We start from the raw sequence: 24,271 nt of genomic DNA, 5'->3' as shown, positions 1-24,271 counted from the left end.
CTCTCTCTCTCTCTGTCTCTCTCTCTCTTTCTTTTGGTACCAGGGACCAAACTCAGGACCTTGTGCTTGTGAGGCAGGTGGCAGAACCACTGAGCTAAATCCCTGCCCCATAATGTGACCTTCTTGAACACTTTACATAGAGTCTTATTTCATCTTGAATTTATAAACAACAGACGTTGTCTTTATCATAGTAGAATGGGAGTGAAAGCTTCTCTAAAGGTTGGATGTTTTATTTGAAAAGAATTTCATTTCAAAATGAAGTACCTGCTAACAAAATTTAGATGCTTCACTTTCAACTTTCCCCTATGAATTCTTTCAAAATAATAATTCTGCTAAAATACTTTCAGGGCCAGGGATTTATCTCAGTGGTTTGGCGACCTGCCTTGCAAGCGCAAGGACCCGAGTTCAATCCCGGTACCAAAAAATCCCAAAAAACAAAAAAACAAAAAACTTTCTTTTAAAAATAATAAAATATACGGGGCTGGGGATTTAGCTCAGCGGTTCAGTGGCCTGCCTTGCAAGCGCAAGGACCCGAGTTCAATCCCCGGTACCAAAAATAAATAAATAAATAAAATATTTTCAATAATATAAATTTGACTGTATATATGAGGTTTTAGCTTCACATACTCACAAAAAATGATAACAGAAATAATATATACACTTAGTATATGAAAAATGAGGCTCAGAGGTTTTAGGGAACTTGATGACATACATTTATATTTAATGTTAAAGCCAGTTTCTCTGACAACAAAGCCTATAATGTATTTATTACTTGATGCCATCTTTTTATTTTTTTAATTTTAATTTTATCTTTTAGTTTTTCAGTACCTGGGCTTGAACTCATGACCTTGCACTTGACAGGCAGGTGTGGCACCAATGAGCTAAATCCCGAGCCTCATTGATGCCATCTTTTAAAAAATTTAAGTAGTGCCATCTTATCTAAAGGTATCACCATTGTCAGCTTTTGACGTAGTTGTGGTTGAAAACCTCAAATGAAGAACCTTTGTATGTACTCTGTGACAAGAGTCAGCAGTCAGCTTCGGGGTTCTCTTATTAACTATGTTCCCAGACTCCTTTTAGCAAGATTGGCAAAGACCCACCCCTCCTAAGCCCTATGCTCGAGAGCTTCCTCTAGAAGTCTTTTGACTTTGCAGACGTTTGTCCATAATCTGAGCTGTCCTGTGACTGGGCCAGGCTCTGTAGCTGGTGCACCACCTGGTATGTTACATGCATCATGTAACTGAACCACTAAGCCAGTCATAAGTGCCTGCTGTACATTTACCCTTGCCGAACGCAATTCGGAGTCTTGATGATATAAACAAAAATAAAAGAAGACAGACAATAAACACAGAAACAAGTCAATCCTCTGAATAACTCAGTGTTGTGTGATGTCTCCACACTACTGATGAGAAAATGGAAGCCCAGTGAGGTGTATCCTACACAAGATGCACAGGTCATAAAGGCAGAAAATAGGCCAAGTGTCCTGGCCTTGAAGTCCAGGCTCATCCCTAGGTCTTTTCTTCCTCCAGGAGGTGTGCAGGGAACACTCCCTTTAGACTTGTTGACTCCGTCTACATGGAACCTCACGATAGAAGTTCAGAGAAGGAGAGTCACAGCTACCCCCAAGAAATTATCAGAACCTCTTCTCCAATTCAGCTTGACCTGGGCTGCTATGCGTTGATGAACTGACAGCTCCTGTGTCCTGGCTTCCGTCCTGTGTGATGGCAACCAAGTAAATCCACCCACCCATGGGAACTAGTAAATGGCTTTACATTTCATCAGAGCATTCAGTGTAGGACTTCTGTTTTTTTTTTTTTAAACCAAAGACCATAAGAGTGAGCTACTGAGTAGACTTAAGAGTTAAACAAGACACATAGCTCAGAAAATATCCCAGTATGACAGAGGTTCCAGGTACAAGTGAAGCAGAGCACTTGCACATGCAATTAGCTGCAGCACTCATGCTAGTGATTTGGTGCAGGAAACATCCTGGGACAGAAAATGTGGTTACCTATTTCACTTTGAACACACAAAACGTGTCACATCTATGGGAGTAACGATGCTAACTATAATGAAGAAAAGAGAGCTAAATTCATACACGGGCAGTTATGTAAAATGTATGCAACCACCAAGGTATCATATCCAAGTGCATTACTTCACAGAACTTTCTTAAAACAAATTCTGAGTTGTGATGTTGGAAAATGAGGAAAGACAAGCAAAACTCCAAATAAACAAAATACCCCCAAAACACAACAAAAAACAAAAAACCTCCACATAAGCATCAGCTTGACATTCTACAAAATGGACACCGGATGGCAGCACACAACAGCAACTTTGAACTGCTTATGTGGGGAATGCGTTCTGGAGAATGGCTCTCAAACTAGTCATTACCTTTATAAGAATCTGTGAGTTTGAGCTCTGGGTTTAACAGATTCATTTACTCTAAATATCAAAGTTTTATATCCCATGTCAATCTGTGCTTCTTTAGGTAAAGGCGCAGCGACAAAATGAAAAATAGGAGAAAAATATAAACGAGATGACTTCATACATTTCAGAATCTCTTCTTTGGACCACCGGCCACAATTACTTGCTTTGGTCATGCTGAATTTGACATGATTCTGCACTAGTTATGAGAGTGGAAGTTATTCACTAGAGTGTCCTCAACTGAGTTACTGCAAAAATCCCTCCGACACTAATGCTCTGGCTTGTTCTAAGACTGACAAGTCTAGGAACTGATGTCTTCTCTCCTGTATTCTCAGCTCCTTGTAATTTACCACTGGTAAAAGGGAGGCTGAAGAGACACTGGGAAAACATACATCTATGTCAGGGACACAAGAGAATAAAGACAAATGTAGCCTGACAGAACTCACTGCCATCTGAGCAGGGCACAGGTCTGCATTTCTGTCAGACCCACCTTCCACCCATATTTTCACCCCGAGTATTTCTGTGGCTTCTGAGGAGGATAGCAGGGTGGAAGTTGTATATGATGAGAGATAGACAACCACAAAGGAATCAGCACGGGAGAAGATGGGGGTTCAGGGAAACAAGTAGAAGGTATTGAAATACCACAGCCTCGCTTTCAGGCACCTTTTGTAAATTTAAGCATTGAAAATAAGCTTTTACGGGAGTCTCACAGAGTTTGAGAGAGGCAGTGGCTACTTGAAATTTGGGGGATGGAATTTCCCAAATGAAGAAATTCCTAGCTTCACCAGAAGAGTAGAGGCATAATTTCAATTTTCATAATTAAAAATTAAAGTTGAATGCTAAAAGTTGAATTCTGCTTTCAAGTCTGTCAGTGTATCACAGGGGAAATGTATATAACCTCATTTTGAAATAAGGCTAAATTTAGGGCCTTTTATGAATATAAGATGTAGCCAACAAATTCTATTTCTTGTCACCTTCTCCTGTTCATATCGAAATACATCAAAAAATTTTAAAGAAAAAGTGTAGCTATACAAAAGAGAAAGACAAATAAAAAAGAAAATAAAGAAAGGGAAGAAGAAAATATGGAAACGATACAAAATGCAAATGACCTAGCATGGATTTATTAGTAGAAAAACTTGAAAGAAATTTTATAAATAATATTTATTAAGTGACAGATAAAGCTGTTGGAACTGTTTTTGGCATGAAACAAAAAGTCAAGTTTTACTTCTTGGCTTTGCAAAGCAAGGTATGGAAAGCAAATATGTTTTAAACAGAACATAGCTAAATTCCATATTCTCAATTATCTCCAAATAATGTGGAAGAAAGGAGATGTTAAGTTTCTCCATTTGTGTAGGAGGAAATAGTAACTAAATCTCATTCTAATATTATTTGAATATTATTAGTGAAACATTTAGACAATTGTTTGACATAGGAAGCATCTACTAATACTGCTTATTAGCTCATTATAATTTATTGGAATGATATAAAGATTCTTAATAAATGGGAAATAGTCTATGAAAAGAAATTTTATACAAGACCTACAAAAGATAGTAACTGTGGCATATTATGTAACAATTACCAAATTGTCAATGGGATAAAACCACATGATTTTTTGGGTTGTGACTAAATTGACCATTTTGTTGCTAGTGAAAAAAATCAAAAAGATAATTTGGGCAACCAATATGGTGATATATAATAAGATTCATTCATAATCCAGGTTTAGCATTTAACATGGTGGAGCACTGTATGATATTATTATTATTATTATTATTATTATTATTATTATTATTTTGTATCAGGAATTGAGCTTGGGTCCTTTTGCTTGCAAGGCAGGTGATGGAACCATTGAGCAAATACCTGGCCCGATACTGTATGATATTAAACATAGTGCTTATATATACAGTATTTAATTTGTACAGTATATACAAGAAAACTTCAAACAAAAACCCTACAAATATGGAAAAATATTTACAATATCTAAAACTGACCAAATTTTTTCCATTATCGCATACTACAAGTTTCCCTCTGTATATGTATATATGTATATGTCAAGAAGCTCATTAAAAATAGTCAAAACTTGTAGCGAACAGACAACTGTCAAAATGCATAGTCATGATGATTCCAAATTAAGTTAATCTCAACTACAATACCAATCAGTGAAATATAAATGAAAGCACATTGCAGAAAAAGTCTGTGGTTTTGAACTTGACACAATTGAGAGAGCATGATAATGTGTATTGGCAAGATTAAGGGAAGAACGGTTTTTTGTGTGTGTGTCATAGAGCAAACTTGTGAATAGGTGCCCTCATGCACCGAAAGTCTGGCAATGGCACTCAGTGGGTCTATAAATGTCCTGTGTCCTGCATTCTTAGATGTAGACCCTGGAGAGCTTTTCTGACAGGTTCAAAGGACATATGTGTGCTTATTACATTGCTGTTTGAATGGAAGGAGTTAGAGACAATTGGGGTTCCTGGATGAGGGAGAGGGTAAGAAAATTTGGAACACACACCCAATGGCAAAACAGGCAGCAACCAGGAGAAATGAACTAATTTTAAATATAGCACCATAGATGCATATGCACTAACATTGATGAGAGTAATAAAATATAATGAGGTTTATAATATAAAAACGCTTTTTCCATATAGAATACATCCAGTTACACAGAACTACACATTGCTTTTTTCACCCATGCATATAGCCAAATACTTATTTGGATGGAGGATTTGGTGAACAGTTAGAATGTATATCTACAGGGGACTGAAGTGAGAGTTGTAGACAGAATGAAATAAAACCAACCAGGTGCCTTGCTCCAAACGACAGAAACACAAGGGTATAAACTGAAGGGTGTAATCAACTCACTGTCACGCATCTGAGATTTTTTTAAAAAGGAAAACTAAAATGTACATGATTTCAAGTGAAATAAATCTGAAAGAATGCATAAGGGTATGCAAAGTGATTGAAGAAACAATAAACCAGTACAGTTTAGTGTGTACGTGAATTAGTCTGCAATGCAGAAATTGTATGTAAACCAATGAAGTTTGTTGTATAAACAAGACAAACACACAATGATACATACACTGAAAACTGCCTAAAAATGTACTCATGAGAGTTAGAGAGGGGAGGGGCCCTGTTCTGTGCCTCTGCTTCCGTTTGACACAGCCTTCTAGGAGAAAATATTACAAGGTTGACTTACAGGAGGATTGTAGGAAGAACGCTTTAGAAGCCAGTATAGTGGGAATCATCTTGTATTCTCAGACTGTCTTCCCTTCCTTGCATAAGGATGGAGCTTAGGACTGATCAGTGCTTCACCTTCTCCCTCCTACCAAGCTCTGGTGAGTCCTTGGGGACTCACATGGTGGTGAAGGTAAGACGAAGTCTTGACTTACTCATCTTGGGACAGGTATTGCTCCACCCTCCATACTTCTCCCTGAGTTTGATAGGCTGGACTGAGGTCTATGGAAACAAGGGCACTCAAGCTGGGTTAGTCCAAGTCAAAAGACTCCCTTCTGTTGCCTTTTAGGAGCTGGATTCACTATGTCAGTTCTCCACGGTGACAGGGAGTAGTTCAGTCTCTTAATTTGCTCTTGTGTTGGACACTGTTTCCTGTGTATTTCTCTTTCCCTTCAAGGAAGGGTAGCTGTGGGGTCACTAACAAGGTAGAACCTAGGAGTGGATCTAAGGCCCTGTTTGATATCTCAGGACAAAACACAATATAGGCAGAAAATGAAGCTTGTTGTATTAATATTCACACAACTATTTTTAGATGTAGAATTATGAATACCTCCCCAATGTTACTTCTTTTAAATAAGCATGCACATAATCTACTATAGACTTCAAACCAAAGCACATTTTATTTTCTAGTGTTGGCCAGATTTTCATTCTTATAAGTAATTATATTACACAATCAACACGTGTCCCATTGTGTAGCTAATTGCTGCATTTATCCTCCATAGTTTTAATTGTTAGTAACATCTTCATGAGCAAATACATTGTGTCCCCATGCCTGTTTTTTACATACCTTTCTATTTGCTAATCACCTACCACAAAGCTAAACACAGAGTAAGACTAAAATGAGAAATAGCAAAGCTTCTAAAATGGAAATGATTTTTTTATTAATTTTTAATACATATAACTAATATTCTGGCTCTTCTAGAAACTTTTTTTTTTCCTGAAGTGATTTTTGTGGTTGTTATTGTCTCGGGAGTCCTTATTACCATTTAAAATTTCTCTCATCTCTGTCTTTGTGACTTTATTTTTCTTTTACTTTTGTGAGATAATTTTTATTTTGAGCCACAAGTACAATTCAAATTATCTACTGTTCAAATTTTTTGTCTTAAAGTACTGTACTGAAATATTTTATTTTGTAAATGAGTCCATTAATACTCTGACCTGCTGATTTTGGAAATCAAGATCTTTTGCCCAACCTCACTTATTATTTTTAAAAGATTTCAAGTCCCAGGAAGACAGGAAGCACTTCATTTATATATACTGTGGTACAATACAGTGTCGTGCCCTTCTTTTAAAACCATAATTATATTAAAATAATATTTAACATAGTAGTAATAGGAAGGGGGCTATTTTTAGCCTGGTACCAGAGCATCTTCCTTCCCAAACAATAGCAGTGACAAAGTTTAAGGGTGTGGATAACTGGTATAGTTGTATGTAATGAGAGGAAGAACTTTTCTTACCTTAGTTTCTTTCCTCCATCTGCAATTTTAGCTTTTTGAAGATAACCTTCTTTTTCAACCATCTGCAAGAAGAATGCATATGTTAAAACTGTGACAGGCTCCTATGCATTTTTAGTTTGAACGAATATGTGCTTTCCAACAGTCATTGCAGTGATAAAAGTTTCTAGTCAAATAACTTTATTAATGATGCACATACTGCTTATGGAAGTGCTGGCAAGATCACAGTGATTACAAACTATTAAATGTCCAAAAGATAGATTACAAAGAGGAATATAAATGATTTCTTAGGTAATGACACACCTGCACTCATTTTGTTTTTCTCTGAAATTACACTTGCTTAAAAGATTCAACAAATTCAAGACAAATTCAGACACATTTAATGCTTCCCTAAAGTTTTCTGACCATTCTTGGAAGAGTTGCCCCTGTACCTGCTGAGGCCAGGCAAGGAACAATTCAGTTGAATCAGGTAACTGATCCAGCTGAAGCAGGGATGGGTGTTTAAATGCAACATATTATGCGTTGTAGTCAGTTACCAGGAAAGCCCGCAGTAACACTATCTCATTGTCTTCTTTCATGATGTGTGGCTGCCTTCCTTCTGCTACTCATGCGTATTGACTTCTATTTCTTTTTTTTTTTTATAAAACATTTTTACCTTTATTTTAATTTTTTTTAATTTTATTGAGTTTATTGGTACATTTTAGGGATACAGTACAGTTACATTCATTGTTGGGATCATGTACCTCTACATGGGAAGTCTTGGTTCTCATTTTTTCCCCTTACCTCTGCCCTCCCCTCACCCCCTCCTCCCCTCCCCATCTACAAACACCTTATTTTCATCTTTTCATTCTCTCACATTTTTTTCTTCCGCATGCTTCTTAAAGGAGATCCGACAGTTTAACTTCAGAGGAGGGTTTGTGAAGTTCTAGGATGGCTTTCAGTTTCTTAAGGCCATATTTCTACCCTTCCCTTCTGTTCCATCTCTCATATACCAAGTCCTTATTTTGTGCTCCAGTGTTTTACTCATAGGAAATTGTTCATATTCTTTCCCTCACATTATATGGCAAAAGTTCTAAAAAGTCACCTGCTTAATAGCAGAGAGCACACTCCTTCAGTTCCATCTTTGACTCTAGTACTAATTCTACCATGTTGTCATCTTTCTTAATCCTAACATACTAAATATACTTTAAAATTTAATTTGTGTGGTGTTTGTTAGAGGCTTTTCCCATGATTGATTTGAAGCTCCTTTACATACCACATCCCAGATCTCCACGTTAACCTTTTCGTTATTACTTTGATAGCATGTATAGAATCATATTGTAATAGTCTGCTTACCTGCCTGTGCCTATGCCCGTGCTGATTCTATTGAAAGCAGAGAAATATAATTCTCACATCTGGATTTCAAATGCCTAGATACTTGATAACATTAAGAGTCACACCAATGAATATTGTATGAGTAAATACCTGAAACTTGACAATCCTAAAACAAAAACAAAAACAAAAAAACCCTAAAACCATCTACAACAGGGCAAGTGAGAAGAGATAATTGTAGGTAAATGAGTTGTCCCACAGCCCTAAAATCTCACAGAGATTGAATCGGCTTTTTGCAAGACTCATTTAGATATAGATGAGAGTTTTTGAGGTATTCATTGTTATACTCCTAATATTGTATATAGCACAGTACTTAGCTTTATTTGTTAAATATACTTTTGAATGAATAGGGAAAAAAGTACTATGCTAACGATTTATGATAATTATACCAAAGCATTTTTCAAAAATTTCATGCTCAGGAAATTTCTTTTACTTCACTATGTTCCCCACAAGTCTAAAAGAACCTAAGGAAGCTATCTTTGGTAATTTTTAGAACTACAGTATTCAATAGCATATTTTTGTTAGTATTTTTTAAAATGTATTCATTTTCTTTGTCAACTCTTATTCCACATGTACTGTCCCCTTTCTAAAATTTTCTTGAGGCCAGGGAATTTTGTCTACCTCCTGAAGCCCATATCATATGTTCAGTGTTTAACTCTGGACATCTTTGGTTTCTATAAAAGTTTGAAAGAAAAAAGATGTTTTCCTAACAAGTAGTATCTCAGAGGAGATCTCTTTCTTTAGGAAAACATATTGAAATATTTACTGCATAACCAGAGACAAAATTTGTTGTTCACTTAAACTTTCTTCTTATGAAAATAAAACATTTACTCAAAACCTGCATTTATATACCAGAAAGCTACAAAATCTTTCAACCCATTATAAAAGAAGTATGCATGTATTTTCAGGCAAAAATGGTGCCTTTAATTGAAAAAATAATGAGTGTTATCATTATGTACATCTAAAATGTATCAGTAAATATTTTGTTATTAAAAAAAGTAACTATAATAGTACACAATATCCTAATGAGATAATTAACAATATGAAATAGGAAGAAAAGAGCTAAAGGTGTAGGGAAAGTGGGAAGGGTAGGTGAAAGGGATAAGGGAAAAGAAAAAATATGAGAAAATGAAAAAATAGAAATAAAGTGTCTGTAAATGAGGAAGGGAGTAGGGGGCAAAGGGAGGGCAGGGAGAAGAGGCAAAAATGAGAACCAAGACCTCTCATGTAAAGGTACAAGATCCCAATGATGAATGTAACTGTGCTGTATACCTAAAATGTACCAATAAACTCAATAAAAAAGAGAGAACTAGTTCTCTGTTTCTTTATTCTAGAGATAGATTCATTCTTTCAAAAATTTTCAACTAGTTATACCCTTTTCTCTCAAATAACAGCTACAGTACTTGAGTGGTTTTGCAAAGAGTAATAGGACAGTCTTAATGTTATTAAGGCTTAAAGTCTTGTGACCTCACATAATGATACTTCTATTAATCTTTCCTGCAGTCATCCCAGAGACTTGGGCCATCTTTTTGCATGGAATGGAAACTCCAATCAGACTTCTTAGACTGAAAGTATTGCATTGTTCTAGGTCCCATGCTGGCAAGAAAAACTTCCACAAGGTAGAGTTAATGACTTTATTATTCCCTATCCTCATACTTAGAAACACCTCATCATGTTCCAGAAATTGTACTGGGATGCTCATACTGAGCTGAAAGAAACATTAGGGTAAGAAGATGATTGCTGTATATTCTGCATGAGGGTTTATTTATGCTAACTTATTAATTATTCTAATTAGTTCAATTCTATGGTCTAAAGAGATCATGATATGTACACTGCGATTGAGTGTGTTGGTCATTCTAGTGCTCAGATGGTCTTATCTTTATTGGCTTGCAAAATTATTACAGCCTTAGATCTAAGTTTAAAATTCTACCTGCCAAATTCTAGTACAAATGAAATGTTTTTTTTTTAAAGTAGTAAAATATTTATTTTTAAGAAATGTCAACCAGTTCCTAAGTCTGTTTTCTGGAGCTATTTGTCCAATGTCCCTTAGAAGGACTATTTAACATCACATGGCAGGAGAGAGCAGCAATTTGTTCAGACTGAATGCGAACCAGTCTGTGAGCACTGAGGACGGGCTCAGCAGACACATCCCTGCTGAGAAGCAGATGAGAAGAATGAACAGCAGTGAGGCATCCAGATAGCACCTGTTTATCAACTTTCATTGGAAGCAGCAGACAAGGCAGCAGAGCAGAAGACAACCTATGATTGGTGGTAACAATTGTGGCTGAAAGACTAGCCTTTAACCCCACATGCACACGATACAATTTTTATGTAAAGGTTTAATGTGATTCTCAGATATAATTGCTCACATCATATATGGTAGTTTTTTTCTAAATAAATATAGATGTCAGCACTACCTTACCTAGAGCTCAGTACATATAATACTTTTAGAGAAATGAAATGTTGATGCGTTTGCCTCATTAAAATACATAATTTACTACATGAACATACTTTTAAGAAGTGGCATTCAAAAGGGGTTAAAATATAGGGGGTTAAATAGAATATAGGGGTTAAAAAGAAGAGGGATGAAAGGAAGACCAGACATAAGAAGACACATATTTGGTTCTTCTGTATCCCTTAAGAAGAGGGCTCAAAGTCAAGGGATGAAGAATAAGGTAGAACAAATAAAGAAAGCAGGAAGGAGACAAGAATATCACAATTTAAAAATTGCACTTTTGAGAAGATTTCAGGTTCATAACACAGTCAAAGTAACCCTTGGATATCCATATCTGCACACCTCAGGCTTGTTTATACTTCTTTTTTATTCAAAATCTGTTAAAAGTACTAGAAGCCTATAAATTAGCTTAGTTGACAAGTAAAGCCTAATAATCTGACTTTAAGATAGAGAAACAGACACAAAGTTTTCAAAAATGTATTTAGGCAAAACATCTCAGATCATCCATGTTAAAAAAAAAGGCAAACAAGAAATAAAAATTAAAACAGTACAATGGGCCTTTCCTTTTTCCTGTAAAATAAGCTATTATCTTTCTAATGCTGTATGAGCAGTCACTTTTTCCTGGAAACAAACTGAGACATTTTATAGATTAACAACTTTCACAGATTTCTATCCCTAAAACACATTAATATTCTCAGCTCCAGATTATAATGTGCCTTTCTCTTGATAGCCCCACTCCATATTTTTGAGTGTATCCTTTTAAAATTCTGCTTAATAAATTCTTTTATATCTCTTTTTAAAAGAAAGAAAAAAAGGAGAGAAGAAGAAAAGCAAAGAAAAATGATTCTGTGCCAGAAAAGGGCAACTAAAACTTCTCAAAAAATTCTTGACAAGCTGTTATGAATTGCAGGTCTTGGTGTTAGGCACAGCTTGCTAATTGCAGTGTATTTATACTCTTTAGTATATATTTTGAGTAATGCTTTCATGGCTATTCCCTCTTCCTTATTTGATCCCACTCAAGAAAAATATCCACCTTCAGGGATCTGCTGAAAATACTGGGTTTGGCAAAACACATACTATGCTCTACCAAGTGTTGCCCCATCATTTTAAATCCCTGTATATTTTTTATCCTTAGGTCTCTGACATTTTACCCTTACACCATCAAAATATCATCTTGAAAATGCCACTTTTTGATGTTCAAGAATTCCCCTCTGCCTTGTTTCCTGAGATTTTCATCTTGAAATTCATCACCATGAAACCCAGGTTCCTTTTGAAGTGGGCTGAGCAGGGTACCTCTGCATCTGAAGAACTTCCTTCATTTTTCAGGTTTTTCTTGTATTCCGTTTTGCCTTCTTCCCCATCAGTTGCTCTGTTCTCTTGAAGATTCTCTTTCTTTGTGTCTTCGAATTAAAGATCCTACTTCTTTTTCTGTCAATATAGTTCAACGAGAATGGCCTTCCTAGTTACTGTCTGGAGAATTTATTAGTGTAGCTCAAACGTTGTGTTGTAACCTAATTTCAGTCCAAGCAACAGGGAGGAAGGGATTGCTCAATGTTAATATTCTTTCTTCTTGATGTGTGCGTATTTTTTCTCTACTCTAGGATTAAATTAAGTGCAAATGCGGAACTGGATACAAGAAGTGTTTTAGCTTGTTTCTGTGACTCTCTGGCTTGTAACCTTCTTACCATCACCTCATGGCTCTTCAGAATTTGAGCTCTGATCTCCTTTCCCCACTCCCCTGGCTCATTTCCTTTGTTCCCTGTATTCTAGCCAGTTGTTGAAATCTTGGCAGTGTTTCAAACATAATAACTTTGTTCCCTCTCCAGACCTTTGCATTTTCTGTCCCTTCTGCTGGCAACATTTTTCTTTCTCGTATTTCTTTGCTCAGTAAACTGTACTCATTCTGCAAATCTCAATTTAAATGCTCTTGTCAAAGAGTCATTTTTATGACTACTTAATCTTGGACACGTTCTTTATTTCTCATAGGCCCTTGGTTTTCTGCAGTCATAGCACATTTAATACTTGGATGCATAGAAAGATATCTCTCTTTACTCCATATTTCTGTTTATTTGCAGACTGAAACCTGCTTCAGAAAAGAACATGACTATCTAGCTTCTAGTTAGCCTCTCATTGCATATCCCAGGACTACACACTGAACAGGACAGGGGTGGTGTAAGCAAATGCTGAATCTAATAAGTATACTCCTGCTTGAGAAAATATGAACACATGTAAACCTAGAGATACGATAAAATTATTTCATTGTATAACTTACTTGTACCTTGAATATGGGACAGGGTATTTTTCAGAAAATCTAAATGCAGCTTATGAAAATATAATTTTGCAAGACTGAAGATCTTTTGGACTTTTTTCCCTCCTAAATTAGGGAAAATACAGCCTTATCGATAGAATTATTCCTCCAAAGCTGCCATCCTTTGTTTTAAAATAAGAAAACATTGCGTGAGCATAATGTCTTTCATCCTGAAAGCCATCACAAGTATTAATTAATCCACAAAACGACATCTGGTTCCAAAAGGTAGAATCTGTGACTTAAGTTTTATCTGAGAAAGCCTGCTTTGCCCTCAAGCCGTGATGACTTCCCAAGCTCTGTCCTCAAAAATCTTTCCAGCTCAGAAGGAAGCAGATGATTCTGTGAAACCTGCCACAGGCTTTTGACTCCTGTAGGGTTATCTGTAGTCATGCCTTATGCTCCTTTGACAAAATAAAGGAGATAAAGATTCACCATGCTATAAATAGAATTCTTTTTTTTGAATATTTTTTTATGGGCAAAAATGAAAAATGTCCTGAAAAAATTGGTTCTCAAAAATACAACAGTTGTCTTGGGCAATATATAAGACTATGAAACAGATGCATATTATTTTACTTGATGTTTCACTTTTAAAGTTGTTGCTGTGTCCTAATACTTGCTGAGCAGTCACTGTAACTCTAAGAAAGTGACTCACTTAAAGCCTACGGATATATAGACCACGTGGCATAAACAACATCATCTGTCAGGGTACCAAGTAGTTTCTACTAGGAGATTCTAAATCTCCAATGAGGAACTGTGGGGACCAATATTAAAAAATATCATTATTTGATCACAATGTCCATCACAACCAACTTAATAAAGACAATGATAAGAGATGAAGCATGGCTTCCAAAGGAGATTTGAATCTATGAAACTTAACGCCCAGGTTTCTTATGATTCCTGAAAAATGTTCAGGAGACTTCTCTGAATAAAACAGATATATAAAGTGAAATTTATATACAGAGGAACATTTTGGAAATGAATAAGTTGGAGGGTACATTTGGTAAGTAGAATGAATAATAATAATTAAATAATAACTTCAAAGTAAAAGATTTTTTTCAATTTTTTGAAAGGGTTTTAGTGTATATTTTCCATTCATGATAGCCTGTGTTCATAGATACCGTGAAGAGGAACTACTAAGCTGGTGGGTGATTCTGGAAGTAACACTGAGGCCTGGAGGAAGTTGGGAGGGCTGAAAAGAGGGGAGTGACCACCACGACAGACTGCCAGGAGAAGGTTAGGTTAGTCAGATGTAAAGAAAACACTCTGCCTTCTGGAAAATAATTTAGGTCTTCATCAATAGAAACGCATAGCTTCAATTCATCAGATTTGTTTCAGGCAAATGTATATTTTTTGACATTGCTTATTTGTATAGATAATTCATCAATAAGAGTTTTGCACAAAAATGACATTTCTGTCCTTAATATTGCATAAGAAAATTAATTCAAGGAAAGGTGTAGAGGTGAAAGTTGAGTGTTACAAGTATTTATAAGACACAACAAAATAATTAAGTACTCACAGAAACAATATATGTATGCGTGTGCAAGTGTGATAAAGAAAAGCAGAAAGAGGAGAGAGAAAGAAATACACAGTTCCGAACATAAAGAGATTTAGAGAGATTACAAAGTGAAAGCCTTAAAATGATTTGTTTTGCACCCACTGCTCAGAGCTTACTATTGTGACCTTTCCAAGGCTATCTGGATAAAGTATTGAACACACAGATATACGATATACTCATGTATTGTCCACACGCTGGATATGAAAGTGACTTTCAAAAATTTATTTACAACTGATACTAGAGTTACTACATATTAGTGAATAAAACTAACAATCTTATAAAAATTAAAAAAAAACTATTTCTGAATATCTTAACAGTTTCACTACAATTAGCCTATGTTTGACACACAAGCATCTCTATTACATTAGGATTGCATAATGGTTATTGATTAAATATGAATAAGAACCATAACTTGGAACTGTAAAAATTAATAGATATTTTCATGGTAAAAAATTGGGACACCGTAAGGCCCTATTCAATATGATTGCATATGATAGTAGGTATATATAAACATAAATGTATATAATTATGTTCACCTAACTCCATTTTCACTCTAACTTCATGTTTCATGAAATATTTCAGAGAAAACATTTCATGTTCTAATTTTATAAGGTATAGGTCTTTATAATTATTTCATGTATTTTGTTTCCTTTGTAATTCACACTTTATAAAAATTTAATAAACTATTATTTTATTCACTGGACAACTCCAGTTTATCAGGTTTTATACTACCTCTTACTAATAAAATAGTGAATAAGACACACCCCTCTCTTCATACAGCTGATAGTTAGGTAAGAGTAAAAGAAAAAGAAAAAAGCAATTTTAGTATGATGTAGTTTGGAAAGAAGCAAATCAAGCTGCTATTTAGAGGCAGATCAAAGAATGGCTACTTAATTTGAATTTGAGGGTCAGAGAATTTCCCATAGAAATGCATAATTAATTTTCAAAACAAGATATTATTATATCTAACTGCAATAATTAAAATTGGTCTTCACTATGAATAGCAGCCATATATTTGTTATTTTCCATCAACAGTATTATTTTATAAGCAATCAATATTGTATTATTACATGAATTGACAGACATGTCTTTCCCGAAAAAACCACTATAGTTATGAAAGCCTTATGAGTGGAAATATGATATAATAAAGAAAATAGAAGTCATAGACTCTAACTTAAAGTCTGCTACCCATGAAATTAGACTGAACAACATAAATCAGTAGAGGAGCATGTGTGGGCTAAAGGAAACATAACTATTTTAGAAAATCCAAACTCCCTCAAGGGGAGAGCCACAAATTAATCATATTATTCCTGGCTTGAGAGTGTGTATCTAAGAGTAAATAATAAACAACATAAATCAGGGACCATAAGAGAGGTCTGTAGATTTGCTGCTATGGTAAACTGGAAAGCTATTGAAGGTTTTGACAAGAGAAATGAAATAAGGAAGGATGGCTTAGGGATGTTGGTCTGGGATCCCTGCCCACTGTCATGAGAAGGACATGGTAGAGTGTGAGGGTGAGGTAGGAAGCGTGTGGCGGCCTGGACATGTGGCTTAAGGGGTCCATTGACACCATGTGCCCTGAGGAGAAGTGCTCCAGAAAATGAGGATATAAAAGGTCACTGAAAAAAAAGAAGATGGATCCAAAGAAAATGTATTCCAAGCCTAGAAAGAATGTTTGCTAGTGAAAGAGATGGACTCAATTAAAAAAATATAGAGATTTGGCAATGAGCTACTTATGGGTTCTGTGGAGGCACTGACAAAGAAACCTTGGAAGAAATGACCAATTAGTGCTTGAATACAGACAATAAAACAAAAGAAAATATCCAGTTACAGTTCTATTCATTGTTACAAGCTTACGATTGAAGATGAAAGCCACTGATATTTCACTGACAAACTCATTTCACATGTTTATGAGGTTTTTATCATGTTCTAGCAATCATTAGAATCAGGAGAATGAATAATTAATCTAGAAGACAATGTCTCCATCCTTACAGAACTAACAATCTAATGGGATAACAAACAAACAAAGGGAAATCGTATGTATGCCACACCATGCATGGTGGTAGAGTGTTTATGGAAAACTTAGTAAGAAAGCCATGCGGATGGAAATGATATTTGTTTTAGTTTAAAGGAGATTAGGGAAGACTTACTTTAAGAAGTGCCACTAGAACAAAGCTGTGAAGCAAATGAAGAAAGGGAACCAAATAAATTACACTGCAACAGAAAGACAAAAAAATGCAAACGGAATAGCCCAGCAGTAGAAGTGAGACATCAACTACTTAGAGAAGAATGAGCCAGGAGAAAAAAGGAAGAGGTGAGCTCCGAGAGGTAGCTAAAGCCTGTAATACACGGGAGAAGCCAGGGAGGATTTTTGTCATGGAGAGACACCATGGACTCAAAGTCTGTGTCCCCCTCAAAGTTCATAGGCTGGAATTTTAACCACCAATGAGGGTGAGTCGGGAGATGTTACCTTTAGGAATTAATCTGGTCATAAGTGTAGGGGATAGAAGCCTTTACTGAGGGACCCCACGAAGGTCTCTCACTCTCTTCATGCCATGTTGAGGACACAATGAGAACGTGGCGATCTGCATCCAGGAAGAGAACCTCATCAAGCTTGATTATTTTGATACTCTGATCTAGGGCTTCCAGACTGCAGACTAGTAGAAACAAATGTTTGCTGTTTATATAGCACCCAGTCAAGGGCCCTTTGCCATAACAGCCTAAATGGACATAACAGCCTCTGGGCAACATCCTAGAAGCAGTGAACGCTGGTATAAATGAGGTAAGTGAGCTCGAGAGCTCACACCTTCCAATGAGACCAAAGTATCCAGGCTGACACTTTGATTGCAATCTTTGAGTAGGACACTGCTACATTATGCCCAGATTCCTGATGGAGGAAACACGAGGTATTGGAAGTGTATGCCATTTCAAGTTGCCAAATGTTGGGGTTGTTTCTTTCACAGTAGTAGATCAGAGAATCTAGTTCTGGAGTTACTGCATCACTCACCAGTTGTTCCAGTGGAGGAATAATGTCCTTCAAGACATGCTGTGAATGATTCCTTCTGTGTCGAGATATCTGCAAACACACAGAAAGATGATACTGTTACATTATTTTTCTCTCTAAAAACTGTAAGCTACTTAAAAGGGATAATTAAATTGACATGCACGTGAAAATTATCATTGATTCATTCAAGAAAGTGAATAAAAGTAGGTAAAAATGAGGGGTGTTTTAGATGATTATTTGAATAAAACTTACTAAGAGTACTGGCTATGACTCCTCACATCCCTACTTTTCTGATCACAGCATAGCTCTCATTAAGTGGTGATATCTGTGTTCTTGCATTTTGGATATGGCCACACCTTCATATCAGCATCAACCAAAATATTCCCTAGAAGTGCTATTGTGTGATCCAAAGCTCAGACATGAAAATGTTATGCCTTTCCCTCTTGGAATTCTCAAATTGGAAAATATTTGCATGTTGTAAGGAAACACAAATACTCCGCACAGGGTGGCCACAAAACGTCTTACAGGTTTTCTGGCTGATAGACAAGCTGAAGTTCTACCAGTCATCATCAACCACCAATCTTGTAAGTATAACAACTTCCTGATGATTTCTTCATCCAGGCAGTGGTCAATCTCAGTTTTCTGTCTTTTCAGGAGACTTCTCAAACATCATGGAGTAGAAACAAGCTGTTACTATTGTACTCTATATGACTTTCTTTTACCAGATTCTAAGGATAATAAAATCATAGCTTTTTACCTTTTATATTTCAGAGCAACTTAAAATGCAGTAATAGAAACTGGACCCAAATATTTCATATTGGAACATGTTTATAAACTGAGCTTAGCTTTTTCCCTATTGATGTTCTATTACTTTTGATATCTTTCCCTATTATGGAGTTGTAATGAAATATACTCCATCACATGATTGTCTTGTAACATAAAAGGAATCTTAGTGTTCTTTCTCCTAAAGCAGCATCACGAACAAATTCTATCATACTCAAAAAAGAGAAAGAGAAAGAACTTAGTATTAAATCTTATAACTTAAAGGTTACCATTAATAATACAAATAATACTATTTCATGGTTGACATCAAGGAGAGAAGTGGAGGAAAGAGGAAAGGAAGGAAAGGAGAGAGGAGGAGAAGAGGGAGGAGAGCCAAGAGAATGACAAAATGAAAGTGACAGAGGGGCAGAAAGACATACAGAGAAGCAGAGAGAAGGAATTAAAAGAACCTAAAGCAGGCCTGGGTACTATATGTAGATAAGTAGAATGTTGTCTTTGGCTATTGTTACTGGCAAAATATAACTATCTGAAGGAATCAGATCAATGTCTATGAAGAATTGAAGGACATTGCATCAGCAAAGAAGACCAGAATCCTGGCCTGAACAAACACATTACACTGTAGAACTTCAGAGTTCCATGTCTGCCCCACAAAACTGGTTATGAATATAACCCAAGTCTGAGGCTATGATTTAATGCGCCGTCTACTTCACAGTTGGCCTGGAAAGGAAAATCCAAAGACCCTCCAGAGAGCAGAGCCAGAAGCCCTAAAGAATAAGGGTCAAGGGAAGTTCTTCTGGGAAGAAGACAGAGATTGTCTGTTTCCAGACCAGGGGTTTCAAAAGGCCTGACCAACGGGGTTTAATCATTGTTTTGTTCCAATAATTGTTGGCTGTTTACCATTTTGCTTCTTAGTTATGAGTGAATATTTTTGATTGTATCTCTTTTCCAGTTATTGAGTTGTTGCTCCATCATTTTCTATTAGAAGTGGGACAAAGGGACAGTGGTAAAGTATAACAGAGAAGTTGTATTTCAAATTCTAAATCAGTTAACCCATGAAAGCATCCCAAATCCTATGGAAAGAGCTATTTATCACCAGACAGTCTAGAAACAGAGCTTCATGCAATAACTGGACAGAATGTTTCAATGTCTCCTTGAGCGGGTGAACAGATGTAGTTCTAAGTGTCGGAAGTCAGGTACAAAATGATAAAGGGTAAAGGGGAGGGAAGACTTTATACTTTTTCCTGGGCATATATTTATACTACCTTCCCTCAGCCTACCTTGAACTTTGATGTGATCATTTGACTAGTTCAGACCAGCAGGTATGTGAGCAAAAGCAATGGAGTTATAGTAGCTAAAGCTACTAAAACCAGGGAATGCTTTGGATCCTCTCTTTCTTGGTACACTGGCTAGGAGTCAATATTGAGGCAGTCCTTACTGCAGGAGGAAGAACTTGGGGCCTGATATACCATGTGTAGAAAATCAAACCTACAAGTGGAAGGTTCAGCTTGTTTTCATTACTAAGCTTTTTACTTTGGAATAATTTTAGAGTTACAGAAAAATTGTAGAGAGAGTTCCTGTGGAAATTTCCTTCTGTTACATAAGTGAGAAATCCATTTCTATTTTTTTGTCATCCATATTTCAGAAAATTTTATAGCTGCTAGCTGCCTTAGTTACTTTTCTCCTTGCTGAGACAGAATATCTGATGCCCCAAATTAAAGGAAGAAAGGTTTATTTGATTCACAGTTTGTAGAGGTTTCAATACATTATTGGCTGGCTCTGAGGTAGGATGGCATGGCAGAGGGGAATCGCAGAGGAGAAATAGTTCCCAGAAGGTAAAAGGCAAAAGTCATCCTGGTAGCAAGGGACAATAGCAGCTTCTTTCTGTCTCTTTTGTTTATTATCTAGGCTACTTGGTTTAGAGCAGGTGCCAGTCAGTGGACTAATATAGTGATTACATACTCTTAATAATAGCACCCTTAATCCTAACATCACACTATGAAATAATCCCAGCATCACACACTCTAGATTCAGGCACTTCTGTAAAAACCCCACCTCTGACTTCATGAGGCTTTGGGGGAAATCTGGACACAAACTGTAACACTAGCATTACCCTAAAAAATGATAACTATAATTGATATTTAGTTGATGCTAAAAATGAATGGTCTTATGCATAAGAAAACTGAGAGCAAAACTAAATAATGAGATTCTAGAAACCCAAAATATTTGTAATCCCCTGTTATATCAGCTTCTTAGCAATGGAAGAATTATGTATTTGACACTAAATACTTTTATTTGTTTATTTATTTATTTTTGTTTTGTTTTTTTGGTTTCAGGTATCGAACTCTGGACCTTGTGCTTGCAAGGCAGGCAGTGGAACCACTGAGCTAAATCCCTGGCCCAACATTTAATCCTTTTAAAAACCAAGAAGTCATTTTATACTGCTTTACGTTTGGAAATCGCTACTCTTAAATATTCAATATAATAAGATCTATAACCTCTTACTGAGAATTTAGTATATATGTGTTATATTGAAATTTTATACTAATAAGGGTTGTGGAATTCTAGGATGGGAGGAGTTTTAAAATTTTATTTTATGGAACCTAAGTAGATTTCTAGTTTTGAGGTAAAAGTAGTTCTCCTGACATGTGATATACCTCATGCTTCACATGTTACAGAAAATGGTGTAAATATCTGTACGGTATGGATGAGTGGGCATGCAGCCATTCATCTAAGTCAGTCAGGCTCACCATTTCTTTTATGGCCAATTCCATAGCCTTTTATTATTATTATTATTATATCATTATTATTATATTTTATAGGCATAGTGGTTCATCATTCTCTAAGTATTACCTTCCATTTATCTGTAGAACCTTTCAAATTAAGTTGTATACATATTGTCAAGGATACAAAATATTATTTTAACTGGAGATTTTAAAAATTTGAATTATTACTTATAAAATCTTAAATTTTGGTAGAAAAAAATCACATCAAAGCCATTTGCTAATGATATGAATACACATTTTCTTTAAAATAGTTATTTTAGCTTAAATAATAGAAATTAAAAACTAATATCCTGCATAAAATATGGAAAAAACTCACATAGTATTTGAGTGCCTGAAGATTGCAATATAAGTTTTAATGAGAAGAAATCAGAAAAGAAAGGAGCATCTAATGAACACGTATTTATTCCTTCAAAGAGCCCACTGGGTCCATAATCTAAATAAGAATTCAAATTGAGAAATGATACAAATATATCGGTTAATATTTATTGAATTGAATTATTTATTGAATTGGTTACAAGGTACTGTTCTGTATTTTGCAATCATTAGCATATTTAATTATCACCCAAATCTTAAGAACTCAATAAAATACCCTGTTGTATAAGTATGGAATTACAAATGAAAACAGTCTAAATAATTTTAAAAATCTATAGCTAGGAAAAGGCCAGCCCCTATATACCCTCCCTCTAAGTCCTCAACCAGTCTACTTTAAAATTCATGGGAAACTACAAAACTGAGATGCCTCTGTGCAGAAAGAATATTTCTAAGTTGGAAATTTAAGAAGAATCAGACTCACAGATTTGTACACATTCATATGGGAAGACCGAAATCAGGTTCCAAATCTATTACGAATAATGTTAATATTCCTTCAGGGAAAGTAATATTACTGATCATTTCTAAATCAATAACCTAGCCAATATATCATGTTCAATGAAGTTATGAAGATGCTGAGAAAAGAGAACTTTCATCACTTTTCTTTTGCCCTAATGTTCTTTTCAGTAAAACCTTAGGTGAAGAAATATGTTACCACTCCAAATCAAATTATGCTGACTGAGATTAATGATTTGGGAAATTCTGAATTCAAAATGGCTTAATTGCCTCATATGGATATCAGGAAAAAATTAGGATATTGTAAATTGTCTTTTTTTTCCACTAAGTTTATTGGTACATTTTAGGTACATAAATTGTCTTTAAAAGATATACTTAATTAAAATAATAATAAGAAAAAAGACATGGTGTCAACTAAAATCTCATGAAGTAAGCATGAAGGGATAAAGACTCTTGTAAGACATATTACATATTACAAAAGACAGAAAATTTTAAGCTAGTCATATAAGAATCAATGCATTATTGTTATTAACTCATAATTTTACTGCTATAGAAGACCACAGAAAAGAAAATGGAGCTTAAAGTATTAGGTGTTCTTGTGTTTCATTCATATTTAATTAAAAACTATCTCATGCTTGGTACACTCATATGTCAGTAATTTATAATAGAAGATATTCAAAATATTCTTGTTTATGTTTCAAAATAGCACTACTATTAGTATTACAAAAAGAATACTTCATTTTACATAGTCCTATTCTTTCTAAAAAAATTAAAACTTTTAAATGTATCAGATACCAAACATGATATTTTCTCCTGCCAATTGCTTGAAGGCAAGTTTTAGAATCTGGCAGTACTGCATTAATTCCTTTTTGTGTTTGATGGAATTATCAAATGATTATTGAATTTTGAAATCTTGAATAGCAATAATAATTTTGGTAGTATCTTGATAAAGCTTTATTTTTAAAAATTATTTTTTCCTCTAAGAAAGAAGCATTTCTCTGAAGACTTAAAGTATTATCATACACATATCTTCTTTCTTTCTTACTTGCAAATGTTCATAATGTATAGATCTTTGTCATAAACATAAGTGGATATGTATGTTTAAATATTTAAATGTTCATAGACTCATTCTTTCACTAATTCTTATACACATAAATTGTGAAATGTTGACTTCAGTATCATTTTACAATTTCTCTTTCAAACTATCATGGATTTCTATGTCTCAATTTATTTGTAATATTCTAGCAATGAGTCCTTTATACTTCAAAGTTTCTCAGGTGTATATATTAAGAATGTTACTTCAGATTTCTTATGAGTTGAAATTACTATGTTTTAAGCTGTTTTCTGCACAGTATTCTGCATTATAAGCTCCTATGCTTTGATAATAAATACTTAAACTGATGGTAACACTTATTGTAGAGATTTAAAAAGTGTCATGTTAGACTTCATCTTTTTGTGGATGCAAGTGATCTTTTTTTCTCAAAGGTGCCGTCTTTTTATTGAATTATCATGTTCTTAAATAAGAATGATTTGTAGCAACCATATAAAAAAGTTTCAAACATAGGTATCTTCTGACCTCAATTCTCTTGAACCTAGTATTAGATTAATCCTTATGACTAAAACTACTTTATATCAGACTGTTTTTCCTCCTTTATCATCATCTACCATACTCTCCCTTTCACTCCTGCTCTGTCCCTTCCCAGGATTTTAAACTCTATAACTGTGCAGAGTAAAGTGTCAAAAATCAAGTATTCAGAATGTTTAATGCATATTTTCTTTTGATTTCCACTTTGTTCTTACTAGAATATGCCTCATAATAATATATTTCAGGTATATTTTCCTCCAAAGAGAGGAATTTGAAAAGTCATTTTTTTCAAATTGTCTTCATTTTTTCTTCTATCCCATTTTTATCTTCATCTATTTAAAGAATATGAAGCTGATGGGTTGGATTTATATGTGATATATTACATACTATAAAAATAACAGAATTTGGCCATATTATTTTCTTTGTGTAGGAGGGTCTACTATGAAAGTTATACATAAACATGAAACATTCCACACAGCTCTGATTTTAAATAGAT

The 24,271-nt window shown here is 35.1% G+C and overlaps 1 protein-coding gene across 1 annotated transcript in view; it reads right to left on the bottom strand.

The window, feature by feature from the left end:
- Arhgap15 (Rho GTPase activating protein 15) overlaps positions 1 to 24,271 on the bottom strand; it is a 594,167-nt gene that overhangs the window by 509,853 nt on the left and 60,043 nt on the right. The window contains exons 3-4 of the mRNA XM_010620947.3: positions 17,803 to 17,871; positions 7,110 to 7,171 (exon numbers count right to left, since the gene is read on the bottom strand). Coding sequence (XP_010619249.2) covers positions 7,110 to 7,171; positions 17,803 to 17,871 — 131 coding nt within the window. The remainder of the gene's footprint in view (positions 1 to 7,109; positions 7,172 to 17,802; positions 17,872 to 24,271) is intronic.

This window comes from Fukomys damarensis, unplaced genomic scaffold (assembly GCF_012274545.1).
Source record: "Fukomys damarensis isolate Sample0158 unplaced genomic scaffold, DMR_v1.0_HiC HiC_scaffold_29, whole genome shotgun sequence".
Lineage (NCBI taxonomy): Eukaryota > Metazoa > Chordata > Mammalia > Rodentia > Bathyergidae > Fukomys > Fukomys damarensis.
The sequence above is the reverse complement of the archived record's forward strand: the minus strand, read 5'-3'. Positions and strand labels throughout refer to the sequence as shown.